At 41.4% G+C, this 22,115-nt stretch overlaps 1 protein-coding gene across 5 annotated transcripts in view; it reads right to left on the reverse strand.

The window, feature by feature from the left end:
* SPTBN1 (spectrin beta, non-erythrocytic 1) overlaps positions 1-22,115 on the reverse strand; it is a 212,672-nt gene that overhangs the window by 78,597 nt on the left and 111,960 nt on the right. For all 5 annotated transcript variants that reach the window (XR_013230365.1, XM_077334177.1, XM_077334207.1 and 2 more), the window contains one exon: positions 7,957-8,108. Coding sequence is in view for 4 of the 5 variants with exons in the window: in XM_077334177.1 (XP_077190292.1) it covers positions 7,957-8,108 (152 nt within the window). In the remaining variant the exon portion in view is untranslated. The remainder of the gene's footprint in view (positions 1-7,956; positions 8,109-22,115) is intronic.

The following is a 22,115-nucleotide window of genomic DNA, read 5'->3' on the forward strand; positions in this document are numbered from 1 at the left end:
TGTAGCATGACACTGAAGTTGCATGCCTGCAACTCAGGAGGTCTGGAAAGGTTGAAGACTCATGATGTAGAGTAATACCATTTGCCAGTCTTAAACCAATTCACGCAGAAATAAAAATCTTGATGCCAATTAAATTGCTTTCCAGCAAATGTGCTTACTCACAGAATGATCTGATGTACACTGACTTGGAAAGAAGTTTGGAGGACCTTACTCCCTAGTAAGGGTGCTTAGGTCTAAAGACTTAGAATCTGAAACTTCAACATACTGTTCCTTCTGGGGGATAAAGAGCAAAACAGCTGGTAAAATCGACCTCCCTGGGGAATAGCTGAATAAGTTTTTATAGAGTTTTCATTGCATGAGTATTCAATTAATGTAATTTAACTGGTCACAGCTTTTTCTGACGCACATGAGAATACACTCTGAGTACAGAACTTAATGATAGCGAAGAGTGGTGACTTTAGGGACATAACATAGGAATTGGTCTCCAAAAAGGATATAATTTATACATATTGGTTGGAGCCATAAGTTACAGTCCCCACTCAACCATTCAGCTACACATTATAGAGAGTGCTATATAGTGTATTATTATAATTTTGACCATTGAGGAAGACCCGGAAGGGTCGAAACACGTTTGGTCCTATGTGTTGTTAGTTCGGTATAGTTTTTAAGATGTTTTTATTCTGTTTTTAACTGTGCACTATAATAAATAATTAACAAGTTTTACATTATTTTTATTGTTCAGCTCAACTTTTGAGTTCCTAGTCTGGCATCCCACCATCCCCTTCTGTTTGCTTCAATCAGCTAGCAAAGGAAGGAGGAGACTAGAAAAAGAAACAGGAAAAGCTGCTGAAGCTTTATTTTTGCAGCTACATGGTTGAAGGAAACAAGATTGCTCTCCAGGTCACAACTTGGGAACCATAGCAGGATATATGATTTTACCCCTGTTCTTTTCCAAGTGAAATTTGTGTCTGCAACTACTATCATAGTTTGACTGTAAAGTATAAAGGCAGTTTCAGGAGAAACTCACTCCTCCCCAGTCATGTTTCCCTTGACTAGATCAGCAATCAAGGCCGAAATGAACATCAATTTTGATAGCATAAGTGCTTTACACATGGCTGTTTATAAGCCATATAAGCACTCCTGCCACACTGAGATGGCCCATTCATGCACAGTATTAACATAGTGGCAATAAGTGGTGATACAGGCATTCTAAGTCTACACATGAATGGGCCAACTCACTGCAAGAACAAAAATGTCCAATAGCACCTTTAAGACCAACACAGATTTATTCAAGGCGTGAGCTTTTGAGTGCATATACTCTTCCTCAAATCGAGGAAGAGTCTGTCTAAGGAAGAGTGCTTGCACTCGAAAGCTCATGCCTTGAATAAATCTGTGTTGGTCTTAAAGGTGCTACTGGACTCTATTTTTGTTGTGCTATTTCAGACCAACACGGCTACCCACTTGAATCACTGCAAGAAGTTTACGCTTAGCTATGCAAGCCACCATAACAGCTCTGAGAACATTCCCAAGTCTTCCTTTTTCCTGTTCCCTTTTTCCTCTGAGAAACAAAAGTATGAGTACAGAGAATGTGTTCTTCCACGCTGCAACATCCTGTGCCAATAACAGTGGAGTCCAAAGGACTCACACACCCTTCACTTTATTGCTAACTGCTCTTGCTTTGAACTGGAGAGCCAACTTGCTGCAATGGTTAGACTGTCAGACTAGGATCGGGGTGAGCCAGATTTGAATCCCCTCTGCCATGGCAGCTCACTGGTGGCCTTGAGCTAGTCACACTCTCTCAGCCTACTCTTCCTCTCACAGTTTTTGTTATGAGGAAAAATGAAGGGGAGAGGAATGGTATTGCAAGCTGCTTTGGCTCTGCCAATTGTGGCACAATGTCCAGTTCTCAGAAAATGGCTGAAAAGGCTAACTCCCTTTTCAAATTTCCTCCCATTTCAATAGAAACCCTGACTGCACTGGATGTTGAAGTTTTGTTAGACAAACTCTACAACTATGACAGCCATTTTTGCCCATTCCCCCCCCCTTATGCTCATTCCACTGTGCAAAAAGCAAGCAAAAACATTTCTGCTCTTGAAAGTGGTAACAGGGTTCAAGTGTTCCACATTAATTGAGTACAAAACGGCTTTGTAAACTATGCTTTGGACTGGCTACGCTTTGGAATGATGTTCAAATTGACAGTCCGTGGTTACAGTCCTGGCTTCAACTTCAGAGTCAGAGAAACAGAACTGTTAATAAGAAGTCTAAGGCCCCAATCAGCATTCAGTGATGGTCACCTGTATGTCTGGAAAGGTTTGCATTTAAACATACGGTTAAAGCAAGCCAACGCTGGGTGTGATGACTGGACTGAAACTGCAGAAGCAGCAAGAGACCTCACTGGGCTGATCTAGTCTTGGGAAACATCTCAGGGGATGCAGTCTATCGAGCGGAACAGGACAAAGACAAGACACAGGGAAGCAGTTTTTCAGCTAGCCAAGAAAGCAGCCTCTCTGCTGAGTGAACAAGACTTAATTATCATTGTCGGAATGTAGCCAGTGATAATTAGGACCAGCGGGCTGTAGAAATCCTCACTTGGATGCCAATCAGCCGACGTATGGTAAGAAGGAAAGCACCGATAACCAGGGAGATGCTTTTCGCCTTTCAGCAATACAACGCAACACTGCGTTTACGGCCTCTGAGAATGACTGTTATGGAGCATTCTTACGCAATGCTAATTTTATAAAAACAAACATAAAAAAAATTCTCAACCTCATGATGTTACTCAAAAGATCATCTGTGCATATATAACTTTAAGGATATATTGATCCAAAGGTTTTGTTTGTTTGTTTTAATGCGTATTTATGAATCTTGATCTTTTTTCCCCATCATACTAAGGAGCATGGGTATTAGGGAAAAAAGATATGAATCAAACCTAATATAGAATTGTTTTTACAAGAAAAGAACATGTTGAAATCCCCCATTTTGACTACAGGAGCATGTAAGAAATGTGCATACCACTTATACCTGGGAAGACCAGGTGCAAGAAATGGCAGGACAGCTGTGTATCATCTACATCAGTAATTTCTAAACTTTGTCCCAGGAGAGTCCTTGGAAGCTCACTAGAGGTTCCTCAATCAGAAGATCATTAAAGGCAGACAAAATTCCTTTGACCTCTAACCTCTTGCAATAAACAGCCACAGGAGGGTGTTCAGTATACATCATGGTGTTCTTCAAGACCATGTGGGGCCACTGTGAAGCTACAATGAATAATTTAATGCCTTCCCCAGAAAACATCCCAGGATCCTTTGCAATGTGCAGGGTTTTGGAGCAGGCTATGATGTAAAAAGGTCCCTTTCAAGAAGAAAGCTACTGCTCTACACATTAATGTGTATAGGAACTTTGTCCTTTATGTTTGGATTATAGAATCATAGAGTTGGAAGGGGCCATACAGGCCATCTAGTCCAACCCCCTGCTCAACACAGGATCAGCTCAAAGCATCCTAAAGCATCAGTGTCCACTGTAGACATTGGCCACCAGAAGTACAGTTTTCCACCATGGGAGTTTGATCCTGCAAAAGCTCATATAGAACTGTTTTTGTAATCAGCATTGATTGGTGTTCTTTTTTTTAAATCTGGAGTTTTGCTATGGGCTGGAGACTAGACCCCGGGGCTGGCATCAGGGGTTTGCATGGCAAGGCAACTGCCAATCTCGGAGTGCTAAAGCACAAATGCTAGTCCCAATTGGACTGCCAAATGGAGGAAATAGGATGAGTAGGCTGGACAAGAAGGACTAAAAACTGGCTTCCTTGCTTTCGGAGTGTTTATATTTGTTTAAGAATTCCAGTTATGTGCTGGGCACACATAAGCAAGACAACCTTAATTCCCTCTAATCTTGCCCCCTTTAGCACAATAAAAGGCAAAATTCACTCCAGAGAATCTGTTTATGTGAGTTGACCTTTGGGCTTTCAGAAATTATAAAGAAATTATTGTTAAAGGAGAGAACCGACTGAAGTGCTTTTTTATATAACAAAAGTCTCTTATGTTCCCCCTCCCCCGCACTGCAGAGAAGGGAAGGAACCCAAAACACCAGCACTCACTAGATTCTCTTCCATTCTGCCTTCAGGAAAAGAATATGTTCAGCTGTGTCTTTTAAATTCCCTGGTTTATCAACCTTTAGGAGCTCTCTATTGAAAACCTGCAGATTTCTTCTAATGGCGGGGTCTCGGTGTTGCCATCAGAGGATCGCTTAATGATAATAGCTTAGGATCCTTGCTCCCTGTGAGAGATCTTAATGACCCACGTGCTGAATGGGGGGGGAGGGATTTCGGATTTATTGTTCGCCATCTTGGTTATGTATTAAGGGGTATTTTTAGGGGGGGTTATTGTGTTTTTACTGACACTGCGAGACATTTGAGAGCGGCAGTATATAAATATAAGAATAAATAAATAAGCTGTGTAAGGTAAGAGTAATCTCTCTTACTTTATCGTGTTCCATCAAATATTCAGTGTTTTCAGATTGGAACAGTATGAAAGAGGGGGGAAAACCTACAGAAGCATCAGATACCTTTTAAAAATCAAAGATTAATTTTCCTAACTCCAATTAGTAGTAAATAAATTTTAATTACAATTTTATATACTACTTAATGAGATCAGCCAATCACATAAGTGTTCATAAAAGAAAACAGAAAGGAAGGCCTACATAAATGCTCTTCCATATTCCCCTCATCAGTAATGATACCAAAGAGCAAACACTTGGGCCCCCTGTAACATTATATTTCTCTTCATATATGCCTAATGATACAGGAACTTGATTACAAATACTCCAACCAAAATCCATTTGCTAGTCTCAAGGTGCCAAAAGAATCTCTGCTGCTTTGTAACAAACTAACATGGCTACTCTTTTAAGTTTTTTCCTTTCCCTTTTTTTTTTGCCCAAGGGTAGCTCATTTTTGTAATGTATAAAAAGTATGAGGGACTTGAACACAAGAAACAAACCACAACAACATTCTGAGACCTTCTGAAACGTATCAGAATGGCCTGCTTGTTCTGCTGGGCTGAAGAAATAAGCATTCAGCCATTTAGGGCATCTTTCCTTGATAAATTTTTCAAAATGCAAGTAGGGAAGCTGTCATGCTTGAAATGATCCGCAGTGGAGTCTAAATTCTGAGTTATAAAATCCCGGAAGAAGTCTTAGGCTTCAGATATGATAATACTGTCAGGCACTGGGTTCTCTACTGGTATGCTGCTTCCAAAACAAACATTAGAGAGTGCAAAGAGTAAAAAAACATAAACAGAAGAGCATCAGTAAATGGGATTTAAAAGCTAATCCTGCTAACACACTTTGGAATGCATATGATTGTGTCAAGGTTTTCACAAACCGCCTTATCTACATGTTTTTCTGTAGTGGGAAGAGTGCTCTTTAAACACACACTGCTAAAGTCATGTTCATTCTAAGGCTTGGGTGACCAGGCTAAGGCTCTGCATTACATTCATGCAGCCTCTAGAGCTGTCCCACAGGCATCTACTGAACTGACACAGTTGTGCCAGGCTGTAGGCTTGAGTTAGAGCAGGGGCAAGTTGCCCCGCCTCTTTCTGCTCCCATACGGGGCAGCATTTTGGCTGTCATACCTCGCCCGCCCCAGATCTGTGCTCCCACATGGGAGCTGGGGCGGTGAGGTTTTGCCGTGCTGTGGGGCAGTGGAAGCCTGTTTTTTTAAAAAAATTAAAACGTGGTATTGTGATCTACCACAATACCACATTCTTAAAAAAAAATTAATGCCCCAGGTGGCTCCGCAGCACTCCCTTCTAGAATGCTGTAGTTGGGAGAAGAGATGCACCATGATGTCTCCAGACTTCCCCTGTCACATGGCCCTGCCCCAACATAAGTCTCCTTGCCCTCTGGGACAGAAAAGGGTATGTGGAAATATCTGCTTTCCTTTGTTGCAGATATATCTGTATTCCCATGCCATGGGGCAATGGAGTCAAGCCATGCCTGAGATGACCCTGGCCTGGTGTCAACATCAAGCAGAACCGATAATTTGCCCCGCCACTGGACAAGTGGTAAGGTGGGGCAAATTCCTGGTGTGGAAACGGTCACAGATAGATAGGTTCCTTTAGAGCCAAATGCATTGTTGGCAAAATTATTGCAAGTGTAATAACATGAAGAAAGGTCTTGTACATGGAAGCTCAAAGTAGAGATGGTCTACTAGTACTGTTTTAATACCTAATTTCACACCCAGATGTGCTGCTTCAATGCTCCCCATGTCACAATGCAGATATGTGGACTTCTTTGTCTCATATGGCAAACAGGATAAATAAGGGCAATTCAATACACACAGAAGATATGCATGTCTCAGAGACAAACAAACTCCTCCTGCTCCCACAACAATTCCCACTTTCTCAGTTTTGTTCTTCAGGTCTCAGCCGAAAACCCAGGAATGCTTTTCTGTAGTTGCTGGCCTGAGCATTAAATAAATACTTTTACAGCCTGCATGCTACCACAGAACTAGAAATAAAATGGAATCTGCTTCTGCCCTCAGTTATATCACATTAAGAGGTTCAGGCATGCACGCATCTAAGCCATTCCCAGTGCGATCCTAAGCAGTTGCAACATTGGATTGCACTAGACTTAAAAGGCTGTGCTTAGGTTACACTGTTTCTTTCCTTACAAAGAAAACCACCCGCTTATTTTATCTTGTATACAGAATTTTGCTTTGTTCCCAAGATAAACTCTACTAGATCCGTCCATGAGTCCATCTAGTCCATAAGCAAATAAAATTTAATCTAATAAATAACTGCTTAATGGAGAATTCACCTGCTGTCCAACCTGTTTTGATTGGTGAAAACAATTGGATTAGACAACTTTGCTGCCACGACATTGAAGTCTGAAGTTCTGAAACGCTGTTTATGAAATGTTATAGGACCATACAAAATGTGGCTTTGGAAGCATAGGGCAATATATGTGGCAGGACAGTCTATTGTAGCTTAGGGAGTCTGCAACAAGTAGCTTCTGAGCCACCCGTCACTTACTGGCTGCTGCAGAGTAGCTTGTGCATTCCCAAAGACCCAGGAAGAGCCAAAAAGATTGCAGGAAATTCTGTTCTAGGCTTTAAAAACAAGCAAAGTTTTCATTTCACAGGATTTTTTCCCTATGCCACTTTCCTGATAATTTCTTTTCTCTTTCTAGAACAAAATAAAACATAGTGTGTGGGGGGGGAAAGGGAGGGGTTTAGGATATTTTTTATTACTCAGAACTAGTTCTCATTAAAGAAAAGCTTAGTAATCCTGGGTTTAGAAAGTCTTCAAAAGTGCATGTTACCAAGATTTTAGAGACTTTAATAACTGTATTGCTTTGTTTGTTACTACAATTATTTTTTTCTCTAGCGCTAAGGATGAAGTATTAGAAGGAAACAACGTGCTTTTCTGTAGCTAATTTGAAAAAAACAATTTTCTTAGCTACTACTTCTAAATATTTCCAAAGTTCTTGTTTCACTTCTCCTGAACTGCTGGCAAAAGTTAAAAAAACAAAAAGGCACACATTATTTAACATAGCCAAACCACCTTCTAAACACATATTATAATTTGGTTTGATTAAAATCAGTGGGGAATGATGTACATTACCTATTGGGGGTGGGGAGAAGCACTACCATAAACTACATGAATAAATTTTGTCATGCTACCCAATTATCCACAGTTTATTAATCTTTATTTGAGCTATAATAAAAACACATCCTGCCCAAACTCACTTAAGCTAGACTCACAGTGTAATTGCATGAGATGAAGGGTGATCTGCATATTTCAGTTAATAATTTTCAAAACCATAACTTGGTTAAACATTCAATTGGCCTACAACTGCAATAAGATATTTTACATTCAAAGATTTAATCCCCCTGCCAAAGTACCAAAATCAGAGCTTTTTTAGAATCTAGGCAACACGAGGACTTCTGGAACGGGGACTTACAAGCCTTTCTCCTGAAAGAACTTCCAAGAGTTTGATGAGCATCCGTCCATCACGGAGATCAGTATACAAGTCTGTGATTCTACAGGATACTCGTGCCAAGTGAGAGTTAACCCACTTAGTGAAGGTCTTCTTTTGGACTGCTTCTCGTTCATCTGTTGGGGAAAAAAAAAAAGATTTAACCATTATAAACCTCATATGGAATTCAGAGAATCAAATGTCCTGATTAGGCTTTTCCTTGAACATATGAGACTGCTTTAAATGGAGTCAGACCACTGGTATGCTGAGAAGAGTATCATCTACTTTGACTGGTAGTAGATCCCTAGGATCCCATCCAAATCAGCTATAATGAGGGACCAGAATCAACCAGGTTAGAGTAAAAGGGGAGGTCCTCAGCTAGTGAGACTACCACAGATGGTAGGAAAGGTCTTTTGGACAAAAAGCAAAAAGTTCTAAAATGAATTTCCTAATGCGGGATTTTTTTGTTAAGATTTGGGAATCTTTCTCAAGCTCACCTTTAGAACAATTATTTGGCAATTAAATCTATTGATCTGTGTCAGGTTTTAATTGCCACTTGTTATTACATAGATTTGATGCTGTTGGTTTTATTTGTTTTTGTTGCTTTGTGTTTGTAGAGCCTTATTTTTGCTAGATTGTAGATGACGTGGGTTGGAGAATTTTAGTAGATTTTTACCCCATGCTTCCTTCAAGGAATGATTCTTCCTTTCCCATTTAAATCTCACAACATTTCTATGAAGTACGTTAGGCAGAAAAAGAGAGCAAGACAGAGCGTGACTAGCCCAAGATCACTCAGACCAGTTTTGCATGGGGTGGGAAAGCTGGGCTGGTGGTGACAGGGCAACAGGGCTAATTCTCATTTGTGTATGATGTCACTGTGATCTTGGCCACCTCCCAGCCCTGTCCCAAATCAGGGCCTCGGATGGCCCGCAGTGAAGGAATACAGAGACTTCCATGTGCCCTGTTTTGCCATGGCCACCATCAGCGGCCCTGCTGTGGCAGCCCTGCACACAAGGAAATAGCTGGGCCTTTGAGGCCCGGATCTTCTCCCAACTTACGATGTCCCTGCAGGGATACCAAATGCCTCGGTCAGCCAGTTTGGCGTAGTGGTTAGGAGTGCGGACTTCTAATCTGGCACGCTGGGTTCGATTCTGCACTCCCCTACATACAGCCAGCTGGGTGACCTTGGGCTCGCCAAGGCACTGATAAAACTTTTCTTACCGAGCAGTGATATCAGGGCTCTCTCAGCCTCACTCACCTCACAGTGTGTCTGTTGTGGGGAGAGGAAAGGGAAGGCGACTGTAAGCTGCTTTGAGCCTTCTTCAGGTAGAGAAAAGCGGCATATAAGAACCAACTCTTCTTCTTCATGGAGCTGAACAGGGTGTGTTCCCAGCCTCAGAATGGTGGGATAATGGCATGCCGCTATCCAGCCAGTGTGTGGTGGGGGCCCTGTGCCTCCACTCTTCCCCCCCCCGCTACCACTGCCACTGCGCAGCATAGTGGACCCATCCAGTCCCGGCATTGTGCGTATGCATGCACCGCATCGGGTTGTCCAGATGTGCCGGGGGATTCCTACCCCAGCGCATTCCCGGCAGTGGCCTGGCACAGTTGCTGCCATGCATAAATAATCTCACTGATCTTCATGGCAGAGTGGCATTTGAACTGGATCTTTCAGATCCTAGGCTGGCCTTCTAACCGCTAAATTTGGCTCTCAAAAGCATCATGCTAATGATGTATCTGGCTAGACTCCTGAAAAACGGCGTGCCTTCATCACACAAGCCCGGTGTGCTCCAATATAAATTGTGGGAAGCTCCAGTATTAACAGATGTTATCTCCAAATTCAGGCTGCTTTTGAAGGAGACTTGCTTCTAAAAAAGGAAATGTATATGTAACTTATCCCATGGCCCACCCTATCTTATAGTATTTGAAACCAAGGATTCATAATTCAAACTGACAAGACTAACTTTAACACAGCTGGGGGAGAAATCCCCTAGCAGGTATGAATTGTTCCAAAGCACTATCATGATTGAGGGAAGTCTGGAATTGCAGAAAGCCAAAAACAAACAGAGTCTGTCTTTGGCTTAGTCCGAGGGAACACTTTCACAACTATTTGTACAGCCAACGGTTGGCAAGACACTATTTGTTTGCTGTTGCACACTGGCTACAACTCCAGACGAGCCACTGGCTGACCTTGCAGTGACCTTGAATTTAAAAAGGTAACTACAAGCCATGAAGGACATTTGTAATGTGGAGTGGACATTTGTAATTGATTGATTGATTCATATGTGCTCTTATTAACAGCCACTGCACGTGGCAGTTTACAGTAAAAAACCATAAAACACCATAAAATTTCAACAATATTGGCAGGAAAATCTAACTATGTCCTTCCCTCCCAACCTGTCCACACCTGATGACAATAATCCACCACTGCCCCCAGGAAAGGTATCCCATGCCCAGACATTTGGCACACGGGGTCTATACTGGAATATAGAAAGACTAGTGCCCAGAGCTTTGGTGCTGACCTTGCTCATCTGCTAAACCTGCCTGTTTACAAATAAATAAATACAAATAAATACATAAATAAATAAAAACAAATAAATACAAAAACTGTGTCAAATCAACAAACATGTCCCGAGAGGGATATGCTGCATATTGTATAATCATCAATAACATATCACCACAGGTCCTGTATCACCCCTGTATAATAGTTCTGCCCAGGTAATATCTCATAGAGTTAGGGTTGCCAACTCCAGGCTGGTTGGAAAACTGGAGATTGGGGGAGGGTTTCGGGGACAAACTTCAACTAGAGTATAATGCCACAGAGTCCTCCCTCCAGTGCTGCCATTTTTTCTAGGAACTGATTTCTGTAGTTTTGGGAGATCTTTAGGCCCCATCTGGATGCTGGCAACCTTACATAGATTCCATCACCTGACATTTTAAAATTTACTTCAGGGTTTTGTGCGCATGTTAAAGTTTAGATTCTATGTATTTTAATGAAATTACGGTGTCCTTCACATTTATTTTAACAACTGAAATATATTGGACTATTCATCGACAAATCATGATTTCAGCATCAATTAATCATTAATTTTGAGGGGCAACTTGAGGCTGCCTCTCCTCTTCACAGAAAACCAAGGAGATCTACTGTAGGTCTCTGGGTCTGGGGTGCAACTAAGTTATTCTGTTTGCCCTCCAATGCCAGTTAGCAGTCACCACTAGCTTCATTATACTCCACAAAGGTCTGCTGCTCGAAGTCATGCTCTTTAATGCATTCATTTTGGCTTCCCTTCTAACTGTACCTCATGACTTCAAAGTACATCCAACTTCTAACGCAACACTAGAATGTTAAAAAAAGAAAAGACAATCCAAAGAAAAGCTGCGCAAGGCTAAAAAAACAAAACAAAACTCTGAGCAGTGAACACTTTTATTAGAAGGTACAAATGTTATTGCAATGGAAGCTTGCAAAAAAAATACAAATGAATGAAAGTTACATTCTGAAACTCTGGTTAATCTTCTATGAATATGGCACAATCTCCTGGTCCGGTACATTTTTGAGGCGGGGGGAAGGGCAGAATCCTTCTCATCTACTTCCTTAAAATATTACTATCCGTTGAGGACTGACCACATATTGTAGAAACCATGAGTATACATCCATGAACATGCTGTGTTCCTGTTACTAGATTATGTTACTCTGCCTACCTATAATGGCAAACATTACTATCTTTCACAAATACTTTTAATTGTATTTTAAATATTTATGCAATGGCCCAGAATGCTCTAAAGTGCAGAGCTAAAATATATATATCTAGACTAGGCTTTCTCAACCAGGGTTCCCTGAAACCCTGGCGTTTCTCGATGGCCCTGGAAGGGTTTCCTGAGTGGGTGGGAGTTAATTAATTTTAATATATTTTTAAAATTTGTATTGATCTATTTATTTATTTGGCATATTTTGTGTGACTGCTGTATGTTGCTGATATAGGACTATGGCACACTGTTTCCTTTTTTTATGGCATTTTGATTGGGCTAGGAGGCAGTATACAGCAATTTTGTTAGTGATGTATCAGAACATTCCTGCAAATAATCACACCAAAAACTCATCATGTATACTACCCCCTTCAGATATCTGCTCAGCTGCTAGAGCTAGAACAGCTCTTATTCATGTTGCGTGCCTCCCACAATTCATACCAGGCCACAGAGAAAGGGAGACTCAAAATGCAAGAGACTGATCTATCTAACGACTATTTGTAGACATTCCTATCAAGGATCATTTTCCATGGGACCAGCACCCTTCTGGCAACCAGATGCTTCTACCTCTTAAAACAGTATCTTGCCATGTTTCAATTATTTTCAAGTTTCTTCAGCATGCACTTAAATGCATGATCTATTAACCCAATTAATTTCATACTATTTTATTTTCCCCATGGCCTTATTTTCACATTTACAGGCTCCACACAAAACATCAAAAGCTCAGGGACTTTCAGTTGACCTCCTTGAAGGAAACATTACAGGCTAGAATTGCTGGCTCGATACAGTGAAGGTTCTTCTGCTCACACAACAAAATGGGAAAACTTTTAGATGCACTTTAACCACAGTCCAACCATACAGTGATCACTTTACAAATGCAGTGGTCAGGGTGCCTCTAAAGCCATCTATGTTCCCCACTATCACCTGATGCTATGGCAATAAACTCCATCAATTATGTGTTTTAGAGACACGTGTTCTTTGGCTTGTTTTAATAACAATATTGGAGAGGTTCAGAAACAGACTGCAACAGGTTTGTCTGAGACACACTGCTTTAGCACTAAAAAGAACTTGTCCACAAGTAGGCTCACACACACATGCACCACCGGACCTCTCATACAGGCAAATAGTTCTGCTGTGCCTCTGTGCTGGGAGTGGCTGAATGATACCACTATTCCAGTGATGATAGCTGACTGGAAAGAAGCAAAGACAGGGCGGTATATCATGCAGAGACATAGCAGGCAGCCTCTGTGCAAGTGCACAATAAAACCAGTCCAGTAGCACCTTTAAGACCAACAAAGATTTATTCAAGGTGTGAGCTTTCGAGTGCAAGCACTCTTCATCAGACTAAGAACTGACCATCATAACAGTAAATGTGGATACTTTGAACTCAAAGGGACCTCTCCCAGTTTTCGTATGACACACTAATATGCCCAGGACAGTCTGGTATTATTACAGTCACATCCTGTCTTTCTTGGAACTGAGTACAGGAGGTTCCCAGGAGCTCTTCCAACTAGACAATGAATGCCCCAGATCAGATCAGTCTCAGCAAACCTTCAACACGATCTGCCCTTCACCTGGGTCGTATGAGGTTAGGGTCTCCATTAATAATCACATTAATAAGTTACAGTGTTTGGTTACTGATAATCAATTCACTAGACATGATAGCTAAGGCTAGAGTAACAATGGAGCTGTTCTTCGGGGGTGGAGTTCAGAGACTCTGAAGATTTCTAATTATAGTAAGAGGCTGTGGGTGGAGCAGCAAATATCCGAGAGTTTACAATAACATTTGCTTCCCTGGGTAGGAGGGTGGCAGGGATGGAGACAGAATGAGCATCATGCAAAGCACACACAGCAGGAAAAGGGAAGTCGTGCTCAGAGTTTGCATTGATAACACAGAATCAGACTTATCTCCAGGCAACACTAAGGAGGGATGTTTCCGCTGGACGGAAACCCCCACTGGACAATGCTATCAGAATAAAGGGTCTGTACCCAGGGATTAGTGGTCAGGATTTACAAGGGGTCACCTTTTACAGGCAGCTGGCAAACAAATAAAGCAGAATGCACTCAACAGAGAATAAATTTGGTTTAAACTTTAAACTATGGGAAACCTGGCTTAATTTTCAGCTCTCTCTCTCTCTCTCTCTCTCTCTCTCTCTCTCTCTCTCTCTCTCTCTCTCTCTGCTACAGACTCTCAGGATTGGATCAAGTGATATGGAAGTGGAAAGGAAAATGTACTTTATGCATGTGTGCAAGGAATAGAGCAAAGACAGAAGCAACACATAGCACTTCAGTATAATAATTTTAAATAAAATAACATTATAGGACTGAAGCAACAGAATGCACAATAGTTGGTTTCCATGATTTTAGTGAATGAGTTCTGAAACTGCATCAGAAGAAATGCTTGGCTCTACGTTTTGTACATGCACAGAGGAAAACAGGAATACAATCACTTTCAACTAGTACAAGGACACAGAGACGACGTTTGCTAGGTTTATTTGTGACTGTATCAGAAACATTCTACAAAATCTGCTTTTTCTATTTTCAACTTCCTCTCAGATGACAAAAACTAAGATTCATGTGCAAAACTAGCAAAGGACAGCTTTCTTATTCTGCATGTAGAAAATAAAGACATTTATACTTTTCAGTTTCAGAACTATATCAAGAAGTACAATGTTATTTGCCAAGTGACAATGCATTTCATGCTATGAGAGGAGTAAAAAAAAAAAGTTTAGGTTTCAAATTAAAAGCCACATTTCTGAGGTTCCACCCCCCCATTCCCTCAGAGAACAGGGGGAGAAACAGAAAGAAAACCACTTTTCCCTACATTGTTTCAAAATGTCCAAAAACTTCATATCTCTGGGCCTCCAAAACAGAGTAAGCACATGGATTTTCACTTTTGTATCAAGTGAGATAAATAGAACTATATTCCGAATAAAGGTAACAAAGAGAAAAACATTAATAAAATTTGATTAGCGTATGTTAAAGCAGTTGATGGACTTCAGTCTTACATTATTAGGAACCTGAAAAGATTTATGGTTAACACACCTTTGAACTTTGCTCTGAAATAACTCAGAGCAAGAAACTAACAGGCAAAATTATTACTGAACAGGAATACTCAAGTGAATCAGTTTTCAAACCCATGTTCATAACCATGTGGCTCATTTATCTTGAAAAGACTTTTACAACCTCTTATCTTAATTCACCATCCACACGTTTCAATTTTGATGATGGGAATGAAGCTAAAAGGCTGATGGACAAATGAACTGTCAGACAACTGGTCTTAACAAGTGTAAGATTGTCTGCTCTGACTGGCACCAGATCTCCAAGGCAGAGGTCTCTCCCATTGCCTGTTACGTGATCCATTTTACTGGAGGTGCCAGAGATTGAACCCAGAGACATCTGCATGCAAAGAAGATCCTCTATCACTGAGCCACAGCCTCTCCCGTACTAGTTCAGAGGAGGGCTACCAATTATGGGTTGGGAAATTCCTAGGGATTTGGGGGGAAAGCTTTTGGGGGGAAAGGGTTGGGGATGGGAGGAGCCTCGCCTGCATTGAACATTTTCTTCAAAGGAATTGATTCCTGTGGTCTGAAGATGCTGTAACTCTGGGATATCACCAGGCCCCACTAAGATTTTTGATGCCCAATCAATGACCTCATGCCCAAGCAAAAAGGAACCCTAATCTTAATCCACTATGTCCAATATTCCATGATGCATCCCAGTGAAAAAAAAAATCAAAAGAACTGACTTTCACTGAGGAAATGACCTAAGCAGGAATCGACTCAGAGTATGCTTACAAAGTTCAATCTTCCATTGAGGCAATTCAAGTCAACAGGATCACAAGAGTGTAATGTGGACACTGACTCACTCTTGCAGAATTATTAAGAAGTCAAGTTGCCAACGTAAAAAGGAAGATGCAGAAACAGGCACATTATTGTCAGGAATTCAGGGCATGGGATGTTAATTTGGGGATCATGCTTTCTCAAGCAGCAAGCAGTACAAGTAAGCTTTCAAATTCCCTGTACAGCTTCAAATTCCAGCAAGTCCTTGAAAATGTACTTCAGTGTCCTTGAAAAGATACTGCCCCATGAGCATCAATAGCTTCTCCTGCTCCTCTTGAAACAATTGCTGAATGCAGTAGATTTAAACAAAAGATGGTTAAATGCTAACTAAAGAATAGGTTTTGCTAGCAACTAGACCTGCTGATTAAGAAGCCAAGAATGATCCACAGTTGAGCTTTCTATTTTACATGTGTGTAAAGTGCTCGCAAGTTGCACCTGAGTTATGAAGACCTCACAGGGTTTCCAATGCAAGTTATTAGTCTTCCTTGGTGGTTTCCCAGCCAAGTAGCTGCACAGAATCACTTATAATGTTCAACTAACTAATCAGATAAGTATTTATAGTAACACGAGGACACCTTCTTTCCTAGTTCTCACTCTGCAAAAGTATACAAATGAATACATCCCCTATTGCATGCTGGGGGGGCATGATTAATTTTTCATTAAAATACAACTCAAAGTGTTGTTCATAATTAATGAAGACAGAGGTGGGTACATGGACAGAAAATCACAGGAATCCTGATTTACTTGGCATAATTTTTCAGTTTTATGAAATGTGGTCTGAATGGAGGCTAGTTTCTGCCAGATTGGAACTGTGAAGTGAGAAAGACCTTCCAGAATCAGGAATGCAACTATCCCTGGAAAGGAGAGATGGCTCAACATTCTGTTCTTTGGACATTTGTCTGAAGTGGAAACATCCATGTGCAGCATTCTTGGCATTTGTTCTCTGTAGAAATGGAGGTCTTTGCTACAAGACACTGGGGTTGGATGGCCCATGGTCTCAAGAGGTTATGGTCCAAGGCAGTCTTTGAACTATAATGAGATACCAAAGAGACTTCCATGTATCCCTGTGTCATGCTCCTCTAAAGTTTGAGCATAATGTCCAGCCAATCTATTTAAGTTGGATGGTGACATGTTGTAAGAATGCTGAGGGGACTCCCACTGGTTGCCATGATAAGGGAGGTCCTGATTCCAAAGGTACTAGTTATCATACAGGAATGCTAGGTTGATTGTCATCTTCATCCAAAAAAAGTCTGCAAAGAAGGCAAGATTTGCCAACAGGGTGTGTGTGGCAACCAGGATCAACCAGGATCATCTTCTGGACCAGATTTAACATGTCTTTATTTGGGCACAGACTCAATCTTTTCCTCATGCTTCAATTTGTTATATTTTTTGCAGGAAGTTCCAAATCCTACCGGGACTTGGTTGCTGGTCCTGGAGAAGGCAAGTGTGAGTTTTTTTGGAGGGATCAGAGCCACCCTGATCGTCAGCTCCATAGCAACTGAATGGACGGATGGGGGCCTGGAACAAGGTTCAGTAAAAGCCAAGGGAAGCAGACTAGTAGGATCTGAGCTCAGAGTCCCCTTGGAGGAAGATGACAAAGTCTTCTCCCACAGTGCAGCTTTCAGCCTAGAGACCCTAGCTGACTGAGCCTTATGGTAAAGCACTGGCAAACTGAACAAGCTCTAACATTGTGAGCTTCTTCTAAGCACATATGCAAAGTTCATGCTCATTGCTGTGCATCACTTTTGTTCTATATTTTGCATATTTTTTAAAACACTGCCTTGGATGCCATGACAAGGGACCGCAAGCACAAAAAAACAGGGAGAGCCCAGGTATGGAGATGTGGCTTGCCTTCCATGAAACAGATTCCTGAAGGAGTGCAAAACAAGTCCTTGATGGACAAAAGGGAGCCTTCTTTCGGCCCCAGTGACAACAAAGAAATAAACTAAGTGCTCAATAAATCTTCCTGTCCTTGCAGTGGCAAAAAAAAAGGAACCCCCAGAGTACAGGACATGTTGGATGGGAATCCAGCGTGTCAGCACCAAAAGTGGTGGGACACCTCATTTTTGGAGTTTTTAAGCTAGGAAGACAATGTCCTCCTGCCAGCTGTGCAAACACAGCCCCAATATGGGGCTGCGAAAGAAGACAGAAGATGAATATTAAGATCTAATATTATTTCCAGAAGATGCTCAGGATTTGACCTCTCCAGGATAAATGTTCTCTAGGTATGGGGAAGCTACTAAGATTACCTGCATATTAAAGTCAATATATTAATCCTGATGACACCAATTCAGAGCCAAAAGTAACAGATTATGCATTTATTGAGACATTCTTTTTTTTTACTTTATATTTATACTCTGACTTTAGTTGAGACTGAAGGCCAATGACAAAATATAGCAATACAAGATGTGCAGTAGAAGCCATATATTTGTATACTTGTAACAGAGCCTCTTATGGCACAGAGTGGTAAAGCAGCAGAAATGCTGTCTGAAGCTGTCTGTCCATGAGGTTGGGAGTTTCATCCCAGCAGTCAGCTCAAGGTTGACTCAGCCTTCCATCCTTCCGAGGTCGGTAAAATGAGTACCCAGCTTGCTGGGCGGTAAAGGGTGATGACTGGGGAAGGCACTGGCAAACCACCCCGTATTGAGTCTGCCATGAAAACACTAGAGGGCGTCACCCCAAGGGTCAAACATGACTCGGTGCTTGCACAGGGGATACTCTTTACCTTTTACCTTTAACAAATACTTTGTTTCTTCACGCAATTTATTCTGTTTCTACAGGCCATCGAAAAGAGTGGAGGGTCCCATAGCATACTGAAGGACTCTACTATGATCTCTGGAAATTCTGCTTCAGCTATCCAGAGAAAAAGAGAAAAATTTTTGTCAGTTTCCCATTCCTGCATGCAGGGCACTCTGTCAGAGAACCACACCGCTCCAGAAGCAGGGCATTGTTATTCCTCTGTTGCAGATGGGAAAACACAGGCTTTGCCAACTCACTGAAGCGCAGAGATTAACACAGAAGCCTCCCAGCCATGCCTCTAATGTTCTACCCTAATGGCCAAACTGAGCCTTTGAACTGTTCAGGAAAAAAAATATAAAAACAGGCAAAGATTTAGAATGTAATTAGTGGACACAACAATCCTGTTCCTTCTTCCTTGATTCCACTTAAGCCTCACGGAGCTGATAACATTACATAAAAAGAATCTACAACAGCCCACTGAAGAAGCACTGGTAGCTGCTTTGCAGTAAGGACCCTCCCTCTTCTACAGAGGGCTGCTGGTGGTTTGATGCCCTGATGCAGCAGGAGGCCATGAGAAAGTCAGCCATCTGGGAAAGGCACCGAGGCTTCAACACACCACAGAAGTCATCTGAGGTCATCGCACTAAATCCGACTGATTGAAAAACTGTAGCTATTTTTATTCAGAAGTGAATGAAGTGCAACTGTAAGTCGTTTTACAGAATGGAATGTGCTGTGAACTGTGAGTGTCCCTTCCTAGATTAAATTGTTGAATTAGATCACAAAGATCACATGCCATGCTACGCTGCTATACAAAAGACTGCCAACTCTGTAGGATGAGATACATATTAAACTTGACTTGCTGGCAGCAGTAACAGATCCCCACATCAATTATGTGTTATATTACTACCTCCCCTTGTTTTGCAAGGACTAACTTCCAACCAGAACAAGCTTATGCCTTGAATAAACGTTTGTTGGTCGTAAAGGTGCCACTGGACTCAACCTTTGTTCTATTGCTTCAGATCAAACCAACAAAACCCATTGCATGAGGTAGGATGAGAAGAGCAGTTCAACCACTACAAACTCCATTGTGGGGTGCCACACGGTTCGGTTCTCTCCTCGATCCTAACTTAGGATCTTTATGCGCCCTCTACACCAGTTCATCTGGAGGTATGGGCTGGATTGTCACCAATACGTGGATGGTACCAATATCTATCTGCTCATGGACAGCTGGCTGAGTACCCCCCCTACCCCACGGATTCTTTGGCTGAGTGTCTGGGGGCTGTGACAGAATAGGACTGAATTGAAACCTAGACCTCCTGAGGACCAAATCTATAACCAGAAAACACCAAATGTTCCATAACTATTGGTTATACACACATGCACTAAAATCAACTTTCCCAAAAAGCTGCTAAAAATGGCAGCTCTATAGGGTTTTGTGGCCCAGCAGGTGAGCTCCCATGACTCACCTGGGATTCCAGCTCCTGGGCTGAAAACATTGGCTATATTGGAAATGCAGCTCAAAGTATTTAAGGGCTAAGATAGTGCTAAAATAATGGTGATGTGTGAGTTTCTGCAGCATAGAGGATATGAGAAAGAACGGTGATCTTGCTGCTGCCATGAACTCACTAGGTGATCTTTGGCAAGCCACCATCTCCCCAACCTCACACTCTACATCTGTCTACAATAGAGGGATAAGAATATTGACCTATATAAGCTTGACTGTGATGTGCTATATAAATGCTGAACTGTAGTATGCCTGAAAACAGCTGCTCTGGTCACATTCCAAATATGATTAAAAAAGACAAAAACAAAACTAGAAACAGCTCTATCTGCAAAGGAAACATGGCACTTCTAACCCCACTTTGACCTTGTTCACTTTCATTGTTCTCTCCCTGGAGCTTTAGAGGCATTGTCTTTGAGGCAATTACGTCTTTTCCAGATTCCTCTTATTGCCACATGCCAATATTCCTCCCCCTCTCCAAGCATGTTCATATCTTCAATTTTTCAGAACCACAAATGGCAACAGCCTAGGTCCCCAGACTTGGGGAAAGCACATTGCCTTTGTCCTGATCAGGACAGCCACTGAATTTTGCAGGTTTCTACATTTCAAAAGTGATTTATTTGCTTGCCCTTCCCATGGGTTTAGCAACGCAACACCTTTGAACTAAAATCTGGGGACGACTGCTTCATGCTGAATTTTCCTTGCCAAGTAATTACACACAGAGACAGTGGTCACCTGGCACTTGGGATATATTTTTATTTTATTTGATAAAGAAACAATATAACAAAAGAATATCAGAATAATATGCAGCTACATCTAAGATACATGACACTCATAATTTCCTCTAATTAATAATATATTATTATACTTCTAGCTACCTTTTTTTAAGTAGTCCAAATAATGGTTCCATTGTTCTTCAAATACTTCCGTTGACCTTTGATTAATCAAGCAGGTAAGTCGATTAATCAAACAGGTAAGCAGTCACTTGGCACTTTGTCAATGTGCACCTACACATCAGCTTCTGTGGGGGCAGCTGTGCCACCTTGGCTCGGCTGAGGGTACAACTGGGCTGCCAGACTATAGAATGAAGAGGATGGTATGAAATCTGGCCTCACCTTTAGCCATGTAGAGCACACACAGCTTCCCAAGAAAACATTTTTAGGCACAACTAGATGTAATGGCCAGAAGGAGCCTGAATTTATACACATCTTGGGAGGCAGGCGGGAGAAGAGATATTAAAGTATAGCAAGGGCAGCAGGAGGAAACTAAACCCTTCACTGCTCACCTGAGAGCTATTTCTTTGCCCAGTTTGAGTTCTATGATAGGAGTATTCCATGGTCAGAGAAGAACAGCTTCTTAAGAAGCAGCACTGGTGAAGGGAAACATAGAAATGGTAAAACTGTCCTACATTCACTCAGTATTTAAACTTCACAAAATGCAGAATTTGCCAACGACCCAGTCCCAATTCATTGATCTTTTTGCTACCATGCCTCGCTTGATGTGGCCTACCTCCAGCTGGTGCCTGGAGATACCCTAGGGTTACCAACAACCTCCAGGCAACAAAGGTCAGTTCCTGTGGAGAAAATGGCTGCTTTGGGATGTGGCCTTCATGTCCTTATACCCTCTCCTCCTCAAACCCCACTTGCCCCAGGCTCCACCCCCAAAATCTCCAGGAATTTCCCTACCCAGAGCTAGTATACACCACTTTTGAATGTAGTCTTTACAACTAGCATTTAAAAACAAGCTGATGAAAAGTATTTGAATAATCCTGTGCCAGCTAGATGTTATGAGTTTCTTGGTCCTTATAAATTCATATCTATGATTCACAGTTGTTCCTATAGAAACAGCAGAATTTTTTTTTTTGCATTTTGTTAATTAACAGCTTAGTAATAAAGGGGAACTACACAATATGGTGAGCTCTACAGAAATTTGACAATCCTCACAAATAAATCTCCCTGTTCAAAGAACTCTAATTATTCAATGGCTTATAGTAAAAGAAAATGTTTCTGCTGACTGAAGTCATTTGGGTACTTTTTGTGTGAAGTTATTTCTTTAAGAGATTTAAAAAATATAATGATATGTAATGAATTAAAAAGCATTTAAAAAAATGCTTCTCACCGGTTCTGTTCTATATGCTACTCCGTATACAGTATTATGAAACTCATTTAATTCTCATAGCTCAAGGCTAGGAGAGTTAAGCTCATTATCTGTTAGCATGTTTGAGGGAAGCTCCAGAGAAAATGTTTAAATCTACATGTAAGACACAATTACAGCACAAATTACAGAGCAGACATTGTCTCCTATTCTGTATAGCCTGC

Source organism: Paroedura picta, chromosome 1, assembly GCF_049243985.1.
Source record: "Paroedura picta isolate Pp20150507F chromosome 1, Ppicta_v3.0, whole genome shotgun sequence".
NCBI classification, from domain to species: Eukaryota; Metazoa; Chordata; class Lepidosauria; order Squamata; family Gekkonidae; genus Paroedura; species Paroedura picta.